We start from the raw sequence: 13,055 nt of genomic DNA on the forward strand, positions 1-13,055 counted from the left end.
AGGACGGACATCGAGTACCTCGACGCAGATAAAACAGAGACAGGGCGAAATCGCGAGTGTCAGCACATTTCCATTCTGAATAATGATGTATTGTGTCTACTGGGGCTGCTTGCATTACCCCTCCCTTCAGAAACAGCCTCAGTGATGTTAACGAGGGACCTCATGAATAAATAGAGGAGCACGTGGGGCTGTACCTTAGAGCAGTGGTGGGGATGGTATTTTTAATTGTAATGTTTAAAATTTTTTTATTTTTGTCATAAAAAAATACAATCATATGTGCTTACAGACTGTATCCCTGCAGAGTGTATTGATCTATATGGATATATAATGTAGGAACCAGAAATAATAACAGAAAGAAACAACCCTTTTGTGCGAATGAGTGTGAATGGGGGAGGGAGGTTTTTTGGGTAAGTGTATCTTGTTTTTTATGTTGATTTAATTTAAAAAAAAAAAAAATATTATTTTTTTTTAATTTCTTGTGCGGCCCGGTACCAATCGATCCACGGACCGGTGGTTGGGGACCACTGCCTTAGAGCGTAGGGTGAAACTGTAACTGAGTGTACAGCCCAATACGTCTCTCCTCATGAGCAAAATTCAACTCTTGTCTCTGCTCGATTCCTTGCTTCTTGTCTCGTTTAATAGATAGTTTGGTGTTTGAACCTGACATCTTCTACCATTTTTTTCTGGGTACAAGGTTGAAGATGACTTGAGTAACAGCACTGAAAGTAACAGGGGTGAGTTTTTAGCATTGAATGAGCATGACATTTAGCTACATGGTATTTATGCTAGTAGCACGTCACAAACCGCATTACATTGATTCAGCAAAAGTTAACATAATTTAGGTATTTTAGGAATATAGAATAGGGATTGTCAAACTGGAAGTGGTATGCAGGCTCTAAAACTGTATTTTGATATTTATTTGAGTACAATGTTTATTTAACTCAGATGTGAAATTATTCGATTTGATTAATTATTTAGGTACAGTGTTTTATTTGACTACATTCAAACACACAATGTTACAGTGGCCAAAAATATTAAACATACTTGCTAAATAAAACATCAGCCTTGTTTTTAATGAATACTCAGGCCTACTACGCTACTGTCTTTTAATGTCGGTCATTGCGGCGGTACTCGGAAAGCCAATTGTTTACAGAGGTGGGGAAACAAGTCCGAGAACCACTTTGACAGAATATACAGACAAATAAATGGAAAATATGAATGATGCAACTTCCTGTGGACCATGTGACTTGTGGATTAGTAACAGGGCTGAGTGAAAACCCAGGAATACGACTGTAGAGGTTGCCCTCCAGTGGGTTCCTCGGACCACCACACACTGCCAGGAGAGCCCGGAATTCAGGGCATAACACTGTTTTATTTTTATCAATCGTGCAATGTCTTTTTCTGAGTTAGTGTCTCTCTCTCTCTGTGGCTCCCACTCCAACTCCCACCGCGTGTCTCATTCCGGCTGCTGCTAATAAAGGCAACAGGTGATTAGATAACGAGGCTCACCTGGGCCATCTACTCACCCGTCGCTGTCTTCGAGGCCGGGCCATGGCACACCCCGTTCCGCGGCAGGCCTGCAGGCCACGCCCCCCTCCACAACGACTGAAGTGTGAATTTTAACCAAATTATTAGTTTTATTTTGGGGGTGGGGAATAAAGTAGAGTTGGGATAAGGAGTAACATAAATATGTAAAAAAAACAAACATTTTTGATATGATTCAATTTTATGGTAAAATGAGTTTTTAGAAGCCAGGCACAGGCAACAAATGCTATTTTTCTAGGTAATTTTAATGAATATTTTAAATTGTATGCAGTAAGATCAATGTGTTTGTTGAATAAAAAATGAAATGTGCCTTAAATTTGATCGTTTATTCCCTGGGCACACCGGTTCTCGTACTTTTGACACACGTTTCATGTCTACAATATCACCACATAATAGTCCAGATAAGATTTGTCAAATGCTACTTTAATGTTTTCCTTAAAAGCAGAAATATCTAGACATTTTTGGGCGTATTCACAAAAAAAAAGCACTTTAGTACATTGTTTTTTGTTAAGTACGTAAAAAAAGAAAGAAATGTGCCCTAAATTTGATCGTTTATTACCTGGGCACACCGGTTCTCGTACTTTTGACACACGTTTCATGTCTACAATATCACCACATAATAGTCCAGATAAGATTTGTCAAATGCTACTTAATGTTTTCCTTAAAAGCAGAAATATCTAGAAATGTTTGGGCGTATTCACAAAAAAATCACTTCAGTATAGGGATGTCCGATAATGGCTTTTTTGCCGATATCCGATATTGTCCAACTCTTAATTAACGATCCCGATATCGATATATACAGTCATGGTATTAACACATTATTATGCCTAATTTGGACAACCAGGTATGGTGAAGATAAGGTCCTTTTTAAAAAAATGTATTAAATAAAATAAGATAAATACATTTTTAAAAATTCTTGAATAAAAAAGAAAGTAAAACAATATAAAAACAGTTACATAGAAACTAGTAATTAATGAAAATGAGTAAAATGAACTGTTAAAGTTTAGTACTATTAGTGGACCAGCAGCACGCACAATCATGTGTGCTTACGGACTGTATCCCTTGCAGACTGTATTGATATATATTGATATATAATGTAGGACCCAGAATATTAAGAACAGAAAGAAACAACCCTTTTGTGTGAATGAGTGTAAATGGGGGAGGGAAGTTTTTTGGGTTGGTGCACTAATTGTAAGTGTATCTTGTGTTTTTTATGTTGATTTAATAAAAAAAACAAAAAAAACGATACCGATAAAAAAACAAAAACGATACCGATAATTTCCGATATTACATTTTAAAGCATTAATCGGCCGATATTATCGGACATCTCTACTTCAGTACATTGTTTTTTGTTAAGTACGTAACTAAAAATGTATCGAGCACGGGTCAGAAAAATGGGAGACAAAGGATTTTTAACCTACGACAGTTTATTGACATCCTTTTTCTCATTTGTCATGCATATTTTTTTATTGTTCATGCTGCAATTAAGCTCAATCTAACAATCCAAAAACAAACCAATAAATAAATGGGTGCATTTTAGTAGTTGCTTTGGTTAATACCAGCATGCTTTTATTTTGAAGCCTACTTTGCATTGAATGGGAAGTTGCATGTTTTAATCCTGTTTGGTGGACGCGTTTACTATATTTAGTCCAAATATGAAAAGTAATTGTTCATTTCAACAACTACTGGATTCTACGGTGGACCGACTCCTTTCTGATCTTCAAGCCGGTAAATGGCGTATTTAGTTACGAGGAGGGATGTTTTTTGGTAAAGTTTTGCGGCGGCTCAGTCGTCATTGTTGCAGTCTGTACACAGAATCTGATCCCGGTCTGGGAAGAAGCCGGAGCCGATCAGCGACACGGAGCAGCGGGAGCACTTGAAGCAGGGCTGGTGCCACTGCCGCTCCTCGAAGGAGACGTACTTGCCATCTCCGAAACCTGCGGAGACACGTGCAGGCCGTGTGACGCGTGGCTGGCGGGAGCGTGTTGGAGTGGGGAAATCACCTGTGATGGCCGTGTTGCAGCCGGCGCATTTCTTGGCGTAGAGGCTGCTGAAGCACTTGACGCAGAAGGGCTTTTCCCCCTCCGAGGTGAAAGGTTGCCCGGCCAGAGGGGTTTGGCATCCCGTGCAGAGGAAGCACTCTTTGTGCCACACCTCGTCCCTGTAGGTCACCCCTCCTTTAGTCAGAGCCTGCAGGTCCAAAACACACAATGTCTCTCTTCTTCACACACTTCCACAATAAAAAAAAAAAAAAGATGAGGAAAAATCGACGTCTGTTTGTTGACGGAAACAAAAACAGTACAATTAGAAGTCTGTCCAAGCTTAATATCCTCCAAGTCACATGGTGCACAGGAAGTTGCATCATTCAGAACATATTTCAACCAGTACATGGCCTTGTGTGGCCCCTAAGCAATATTTTGGTCTTTAAATCACTTATTAGCTATTACCAGAAAGTCAACAATATTTACAAAACCCAAAACCAGTGAAGTTGTCACGTTGTGTAAATGGTAAATAAAAACAGAATACAATGATTTGCTAATCCTTTTCCACCTACATTCAATTGAATAGACTGCAAAGACAATATATTTAATGTTCCAACTAAGAAACTTCATTTTTTTTTTGCAAATAATCATTAACTTAGAATTTAATGGCAGCAACACATTGCAAAAAAGTTGTCACAGGGGCATTTTTACCACTGTGTTACATGGCCTTTCCTTTTAACAACACTCAGTAAACGTTTGGGAACTGAGGAGACACATGTTTGAAGCTTTTCAGGTGGAATTCTTTCCCATTCTTGCTTGATGTACAGCTTAAGTTGTTCAACAGTTGTTCCGTTGTGGTATTTTAGGCTTCATAATGCACCACACATTTTCAATGGGAGACAGGTCTGGACTACAGGCAGGCCAGTCTAGTACCTGCACTCTTTTACTATGAAGCCACACTGTTGTAACACGTGGCTTGGCATTGTCTTGCTGAAATAAGCAGGGGCGTCCATGATAGCGTTGCTTAGTTGGCAACATATGTTGCTCTAAAACCTGTATGTACCTTTCAGCATTAATGGTGCCTTCACAGATGTGTAAGTTACCCATGTCTTGGCCACTAATACACCCCCATACCATCACAGATGCTGGCTTTTGAACTTTGCGCCTAGAACAATCCAGATGGTTCTTTTCCTCTTTGTTCTGGAGGCCACAACGTCCACAGTTTCCAAAAATAATTTGAAATGTGGACTCGTCAGACCACAGAACACTTTCCCATTTTGCATCAGTCCATCTTAGATGAGCTCAGGCCCAGCGAAGCTGGCAGCGTTTCTGGGTGTTGTTGATAAATGGCTTTCGTTCTGCATAGTAGAGTTTTAACTTGCACTTACAGATGTAGCGACAAACAGTAGTTACTGACAGTGTTTTTTTTAAGTGTTCCTGAGCCCATGTGGTGATATCCTTTACACACTGATGTCGCTTTTTAATGCAGTACCGCAGAGGGATCGAAGGTCCGTAATATCATCGCTTACGTGCAGTGATTTCTCCAGATTCTCTGAACCTTTTGATGATATTACGGACTGTAGAGGGTGAAATCCCTAAATTCCTTGCAATAGCTGGTTGAGAAATGTTGTTCTTAAACTGTTTGTCAATTTGCTCACGCATTTGTTGACAAAGTGGTGACCCTCGCCCCATCCTTGTTTGTGAATGACTGAGCATTTCATGGAAGCTGCTTTTATACCAAATCATGGCACCCATCAGTTCCCAATTAGCCTGTTCACCTGTGGGATGTTCCAAATAAGTGTTTGATGAGCATTCCTCAACTTTCTCAGTCTTTTTTGCCACTTGTGCCAGCTTTTTTTGAAACACGTTGCAGGCATCAAACTCCAAATTAGCTAATATTTGCAAAAAATAACAAAGTTTACCAGTTCGAACGTTAAATATCTTGTCTTTGCAGTCTATTAAATTGAATATAAGTTGAAAAGGATTTGCAAATCATTGTATTCTGTTTTTATTTACCATTTACACAATGTGCCAACTTCACTGGTTTTGGCTTTTGTACATGTTTACGTCTTAGTTTCATCAATAACATTTTTCATCAAGCGTTTGAGCCAGTGGTGACTTTAAAAGCTTACTTATTTAATTTTTTGTTGTTTAATTCTTTTTTTTTTTTTTTACAAAATAGTGCCAAAAAATTTGATTAAACAGGTGAAACTCAAAGATGTAAAATAATAATATGTGATATAAACACATTACCGAGTGAAATATGGCAAGCTTTAAAAACCTCAATCTTTCTGAAATGTTCAAATGGAGGTTTAATGAAGTGTAAACCATCATGGTCGAAATTATATGAAAAGAAGGCTTAAAATATCTGGAATTGCATGTTATGAGCCGTTTATTAGTTTCACCTTGTAAATCTAACTGCTCGTATAAACAAACCTTTGAACATTATTCACGTTTGTTTGAGTTTCCCCCTTTAAAGTAGCCAGAATGTCAGTTTTAATAGTCATTATTCACTTCAATATGATTATAAAGGTGTCAAGTTTCCCTTGACTTCATAGTGTAAGTCATCTGATTAGTGGATTGTAATAATCCTGATATTACATCATCATTATCGTTCCTATTAGTGCATCTACTGTGGGTTTCCTGAATGCACCACAGGTATGTGCTGTGAAAGTGAAACAAGTAGATATATCATATTTGTTTGAATTGAAAAGGTTGACTGAACAGTAGAATGTCTAGTTTATGGCGGTCCACAATAGCGTGTGGAGATGCGCCTTATGGCTCGTATGGGATATTAAAAGATAAACAACTTGTCACCTTTGGAAGGTGCGTGAAACAGAATGGCGCAGTGGCCGCTCTGTGAGGCGGGGTCTACCTTTTTGCAGCAGCTGCAGCGAGGGGCCAGCCTGCCCTCGTAGCACGGCATGCAGTAGAAGTTGCTGTTGTCTGGGAAGAAGGCCTCGCCGCCGATGGGCTTCTCGCACCCGTGACACATGAAGCACTCCTCGTGCCACGTGGAGCCGCCGTACTCCAGCAGCTTGGATCCTGCGTGAGGAAGACCACGCTGGTGAGCGTTCTTGTCTTGATGGTGAAAGACGTGTGAAAAGCTGTTTTGTGGAGGCACAACACTTCAAATTCATCCATAAATCATCTGCCGTTTTTCAACTCTTTGTGGCTCCTGAACTGCAGTCCAGAGCCCTGATTGTGTTTTTCAACTTCATTACAAGCACTTCTTCTACAACACGGCTGTCAAACCCACATCTACCCCCGCCACCTTATTTTATGTGCTTCACCCAATCGTTTAAAGTGGCCCACCACCTCATTTTATTAGGTTGACCACGTCAATGTAGCAGCCAAGTTATTTTACGTGACCCGCTACATTATTTGAAGTCGCCCGCCACGTCATGTACACTACCGTTCAAAAGTTTGGGGTCACCCAAACAATTTTGTGGAATAGCCTTCATTTCTAAGAACAAGAATAGACTGTCGAGTTTCAGATGAAAGTTCTCTTTTTCTGGCCATTTTGAGCGTTTAATTGACCCCACAAATGTGATGCTCCAGAAAGTCAATCTGCTCAAAGGAAGGTCAGTTTTGTAGCTTCTGTAACAAGCTAAACTGTTTTCAGATGTGTGAACATGATTGCACAAGGGTTTTCTAATCATCAATTAGCCTTCTGAGCCAATGAGCAAACACATTGTACCATTAGAACACTGGAGTGATAGTTGCTGGGAATGGGCCTCTATACACCTATGTAGATATTGCACCAAAAACCAGACATTTGCAGCTAGAATAGTCATTTACCACATTAGCAATGTATGGAGTGTATTTCTTTAAAGTTAAGACTAGTTTAAAGTTATCTTCATTGAAAAGTACAGTGCTTTTCCTTCAAAAATAAGGACATTTCAGTGTGACACCAAACTTTTGAACGGTAGTGTATGTGGTCCGCATCATTTATGTGGTCCGCTACATCAGTGGTCCCCAACCACCGGTCCGCAGACCGATTGGTACCGGGCCGCACAAGAAATTAAAAAAAATAAATTATATATATTTTTTTAATTAAATCAACATAAAAAACACAATATATACATTATATATCAATATAGATCAATACAGTCTGCAGGAATACAGTCCGTAAGCACACCTGATTGTATTTCTTTATGAAAAAAAAAATAAAATAAAATACCCCCCGCCCACCCGGTCCGTGGGACAAATTTTCAAGCGTTGACCGGTCCGCAGCTACAAAAAGGTTGGGGACCACTGCGCTACATCATTTAATGTGGCCTGCTACATCATTTAATGTGGCAGACATTAAATTGCCGCATCATTTAATGTGGTCCGCTACATCAGTGGTTCTCAAATGGGGGTACGCGTACCCCTGGGGGTACTTGAAGGTATGCCAAGGGGTACGTGAGATTTTTTTTAAATATTCTAAAAATAGCAACAATTCAAAAATCCTTTATAAATATATTTATTGAATAATACTTCAACAAAATATGAATGTAAGTTCACAAACTGAACATCAAATCAAGTAGACTATTCCATTCAGTACAATGCAACAATGCAATATTCAGTGTTGACAGCTAGATTTTTTGTGGACATGTTCCATAAATATTGATGTTAAAGATTTCTTTTTTTGTGAAGAAATGTTTAGAATTAAGTTCATGAATCCAGATGGATCTCTTTTACAATCCCCAAAGAGGGCACTTTAAGTTGATGATTACTTCTATGTGTAGAAATCTTTATTTATAATTGAATCACTTGTTTATTTTTCAACAAGTTTTTAGTTATTTGTATATCTTTTTTTCAAAATAGTTCAAGAAAGACCACTACAAATGAGCAATATTTTGCACTGTTATACAATTTAATAAATCAGAAACTGATGACATAGTGCTGTATTTGACTTCTTTATCTCTTTTTTTCAACCAAAAATGCTTTGCTCTGATTAGGGGGTACTTGAATTAAAAAAATGTTCACAGGGGGTACATCACTGAAAAAAGGTTGAGCACCACTGCGCTACATCATTTATATGGTCCACTTAGGGGTGTAACGGTACACAAAAATTTTGGTTCGGTACGTACCTTGGTTTAGAGGTCATGGTTCGGTTCATTTTCGGTACAGTAAGAAAACAACAAAATATAATTGTTTTGGTTTGCATCTACATCAACTATATGATTTGCCTGAGAAGCTGGACAGGACATAAAAATAAAAAATAAAAAAATAAAACAATTTCGGTACAGTAAGAAAACAACAAAATATACATTTTTTGGGTTATTTATTTACCAAATTTGCAAAATCTTCCACCAAAAATATTTTTCTTAGTGGAATATTTGATGTGAAGTAATGGGAACCTTGCATAGGTCAATAATTCATAATAACATTGACATTTTGATTCAATATTATGTTTTGAGCAATGACAGTTTGAAAGGAAAAAAAAACAGCTTTGTTTTATTAGTCAACATTGCAACTTTTTCTAAATTACATTTAAACTTCAAGCTTTTTTATTTCACTTTTGTTATGTTTTTGTTTATTTTAATAGTATTTTTACAATGTGCCGTGGGCCTTTAAAACATTAGCTGTGGGCCGCAAATGCCCTCCGGGGCACACTTTTGACACCCCTGCTATAGATAATAAAAAATTAAATGTGATAAATCTATGGATAAAAAGCAGAGCCTGGCGACGCATGCGCGTTTATCATAACTCTCTTGCTCTCTCTCTCTGTCTGTGTCTCTGCCCCTCCCTCACCAATGCTGCTGCGCGCACAATTTGTTTTGTTTTTAACCCCTTCTTAACCCTGAACGTACATTGAAAATACACGCAACCCTAACTCAAAATGCCGGACATTTGAGGCATTTAAGAAACTCCGCCCTGACAGCTCCGCAAAAGAGGACATGTCCGGTGAAAAGAGGACGTATGGTCAGTCTATCCTAGCCTGGTCGCTGCTAGCTGCGACCGGGCAAACCCTCACGTTTGTCTCTTTTTTTTTTGTGTTAAGTATCTTTTAAATGTTCAAACTGGATGCAATTGTACGTAAAATTGAATTGGTAGTGCTAAAAAACAACAACCAAAGCTGGAGTTTTATGTTTTGTTCTACTTCCTCATACTCTCAGCATGCGAGCTGCTAGGGTTTGGTTAGCTGCTAGCATGCCGTGTGTTGTGCCTCGGTGTGCATTGTTTACACAACGTGCGTTACGCTACTTAATATGTCCGTGTGGAAACTCGTTCGGTACACCTCCGAACCGAACCGAAACCCCAGTAACGAAACGGTTCGATACAAATACACGTACCGTTACACCCCTAAGTCCGCTACATTATTTTAAGTAGCCCGCCAACAGCAACATCATTTAATGTGGCCCACTACTACATTTAAAGTGGACCTTGCATTATTTCAAGTTGGCCACAACATCATTTAATGTAGCCCGCCAAGTAATTTAACGTAATCCACCACATCATTTTATGTAGTTCGTCACATCATTTTATATGGTCTGCATTATCATTTATGTGGCCCGCCACGTCATACATGTGGTCTGCAACATCATTTAATGTGACCCGCCAGGTTATTTAACGTGGTCCGCCACATCATTATATATGGTCTGCCTTGACATTTAAGTGGCCCACCATGTCATTTATAGTGGCCCGTAACATCACTTAATTTGACCCAACAAGTCTTTTATTATGGCCTGCCAAGTCCTTTAATATGGTCGGCCACATCATTTTGTGTGGTCCACCTCGACATTTAAGTGGCACGCATACCAGTGTTTCCCACACATTCATTTATTTGTGGCGGCCCGCCACGAAAGAATTACGTCCGCCACAAATAAAAAATAAAAATTAAAAATTAAATTTTTTTTTTTTTTGTCCTGTCCAGCTTCTCAGGCAAATCATATAGTTGATGTAGATGCCCATATAGGCTGTTCAGATTTACTTTACAAAAAAGAAGTGTAGGATACTTCTCGTTGCCTTATTTGTATTTGACCACTACTGTTTTCTGTTTATTTGTTACTGACTGTGGCAGGACACCTCTGCCTCTGTTTCACTTTATGTTGCTGGTAAATAATATGGTTGTAGTAGTAGGCTAAAGTTAAATGATTTAGTATGCACTAATTAAAGGAGCAGAGCTTTAAGACACATTTTAGCTTTTATATTTTATAAGATATATTTTTTGTAAGAACCACAATAATAAATATATTTCAGTGAATAACTTATTGTTCAAATATGTATATAAATCTGTACATAAAGTGTTGTAATTATATTGTAAAATGGATGGATGGATGGACGGACGTTTAAAACAAAACTGTTATTATTAATTAGTAAGTATGCATTTTTTGAGCTTTTTTAGAGAAAATTATATCATTGTAGTAAATTATGCAAATTATTCGATGATGTCATGGTGACCACGCCCATAGCCACGCCCCCACCGCCACAGGTATCTTGGCAGTTTATGGGAAACACTGCATACATACATACATACACATACATACATACACATACATACATACATACATACATACATACATACATACATACATACATACATACATACATACATACATACATACATATATATATATATATATATATATATATATATATATATATATATATATACGTATGTGTCCTGTTTTAACTGTATTTATATGTACATTCTGAGGTGATGTGGCCCTCAATACAAATGAGTTTGACCCCTGTTCTAGAATATCGCGCTCACATACCACAATATTGGCTAGCTTCTTTCCCGTCATCCAACACCACCGCAGCAGCAGCCACAGCCTGAAACCCTCACTGCAATCATCCAAAATCTGCGATGCCTTAAAGCCTGCAAATACCTTCTTTCTGCCCATGAAGGATAGATCGCTCACCAGGCATGACTTTCTTGTCGCAGGCCACACACTTGGCGGAGAACTCGTTGCCGTAGCACTCGCTGCACACTAGCGCGTCGTCCTGGCTGGTGAACGGCTCGCCGGCCAGGGAGCGATCGCACCGCACGCAGCGGAAGCAGTGGTCGTGGTAGTATTTGTTGTTGTAGAAGAGCTCCTGGAGGAGGAGGACGAAGAGGTCAAGATGACTTTGGAAACAGTTATTTAGCTACTAATAAAAGCAAAAGTGGAAAACTTTATCTGAGATACAATATCAAAATGCCCGTTTTAATAAAACAACACCTGCCTAATGGACTAAATAGTCAGACCAGTCCAAGCCCAAGGTATGCCCCGATATATACTGTATGCATGTAAACAATATACCCTCGCCACCGCCTTGGATTGTAAAACTAAACAAAATTACTCCAAATAAGCTTTAAAATCAGGAAGGTTGCACTTTGACACAAAAGTGTTGGTGCCCAACAGCCCCAAACTACACAAGAATTACAAAAAAGTACATATGTCCGATAATGGCTTTTTTGCCGATATCCGATATTGTCCAACTCTTAATTACCGATTCCGATATCAACAGATCCCGATATATACAGTGGTGGAATTAACACAATATTATGCCTAATTTTGTTGTGATGCCCCGCTGGATGCATTAAACAATGTAACAAGGTTTTCCAAAATAAATCAACTCAAGTTATGGAAAAAAATGCCAACATGGCACTGCCATATTTATTATTGAAGTCACAAAGTGCATTAGTTTTTTTAACATGCCTCAAAACAGCAGCTTGATGCTCTCCATGAGAGAGTATGAGGAGGTTGAGGTGGGCGGGGTTGGGGGGGGTGTATATTGTAGCGTCCCGGAAGAGTTAGTGCTGCAAGGGATTCTGGGTATTTGTTCTGTTGTGTTTATGTTGTGTTACGGTGCGGATGTTCTCCCGAAATGTGTTTCTCATTCTTGTTTGGTGTGGGTTCACAGTGTGGCGCATATTTGTAACAGTGTTAAAGTTGTTTATACGGTCACCCTCAGTGTGACCTGTATGGCTGTTGACCAAGTATGCCTTGCATTCACTTGTGTGTGTGTGTGTGTGTGAAAAGCCGTAGGTATTATGTGATTGGGCCGGCACGCAAAGGCAGTGCCTTTAAGGTTTATTGGCGCTCTGTACTTCTCCCTACGTCCGCACAGCGGTGTTTTAAAAAGTCATAAATGTTACTTTTTGAAAACGATACCGATAATTTCCGATATTACATTTTAAAGCATTTATCGGCCGATAATTCCGGCAGTCCGATATTATCGGACATCTCTAGTTATTATCCCTTGTATATCACGGTTTGAATTAGTCATTATAAAGCAAATATTTTTTACAGCCAGAGCATAAAAAACTGTTTATGACCTTTCAAATACATTTTTTTTTAACATTATGAGATTCCTCCAGACATGAAATACAGTTACCTTTAAACTGGTTTAATCCAATACACAGTAGTAATGCTGCCTGCGGCTGAGCCAATCAGTGGCCACGATACTGAACAGCACGCTCTGATTGGTTTGGTCTCCTCTAGTGGCCAATACTAGTAGAGTATTGAACATATAAGGAACATTTGACATGCGTTTACTTGTATTTCTGGACTGTATAAGTCAAAAATCCAATAAACAAACGTGAGTGCT

The 13,055-nt window shown here is 38.8% G+C and overlaps 1 protein-coding gene across 3 annotated transcripts in view; it reads right to left on the bottom strand.

Moving 5' to 3' along the window:
- Positions 1–2,568: 2,568 nt before the first annotated feature.
- Positions 2,569–13,055, bottom strand: part of LOC133636009 (four and a half LIM domains protein 3-like) — a 44,882-nt gene continuing 34,395 nt past the window's right edge. For 2 of the 3 annotated variants that reach the window (XM_062029601.1, XM_062029602.1), the window contains exons 4-7: positions 11,384–11,558; positions 6,403–6,572; positions 3,549–3,735; positions 2,569–3,482 (exon numbers count right to left, since the gene is read on the bottom strand). In XM_062029601.1, coding sequence (XP_061885585.1) covers positions 3,331–3,482; positions 3,549–3,735; positions 6,403–6,572; positions 11,384–11,558 — 684 coding nt within the window. In that variant the 3' untranslated portion in view covers positions 2,569–3,330. The remainder of the gene's footprint in view (positions 3,483–3,548; positions 3,736–6,402; positions 6,573–11,383; positions 11,559–13,055) is intronic. The other variant, XM_062029600.1, reaches the window with a different exon arrangement.

Source organism: Entelurus aequoreus, linkage group LG20, assembly GCF_033978785.1.
Source record: "Entelurus aequoreus isolate RoL-2023_Sb linkage group LG20, RoL_Eaeq_v1.1, whole genome shotgun sequence".
Lineage (NCBI taxonomy): Eukaryota > Metazoa > Chordata > Actinopteri > Syngnathiformes > Syngnathidae > Entelurus > Entelurus aequoreus.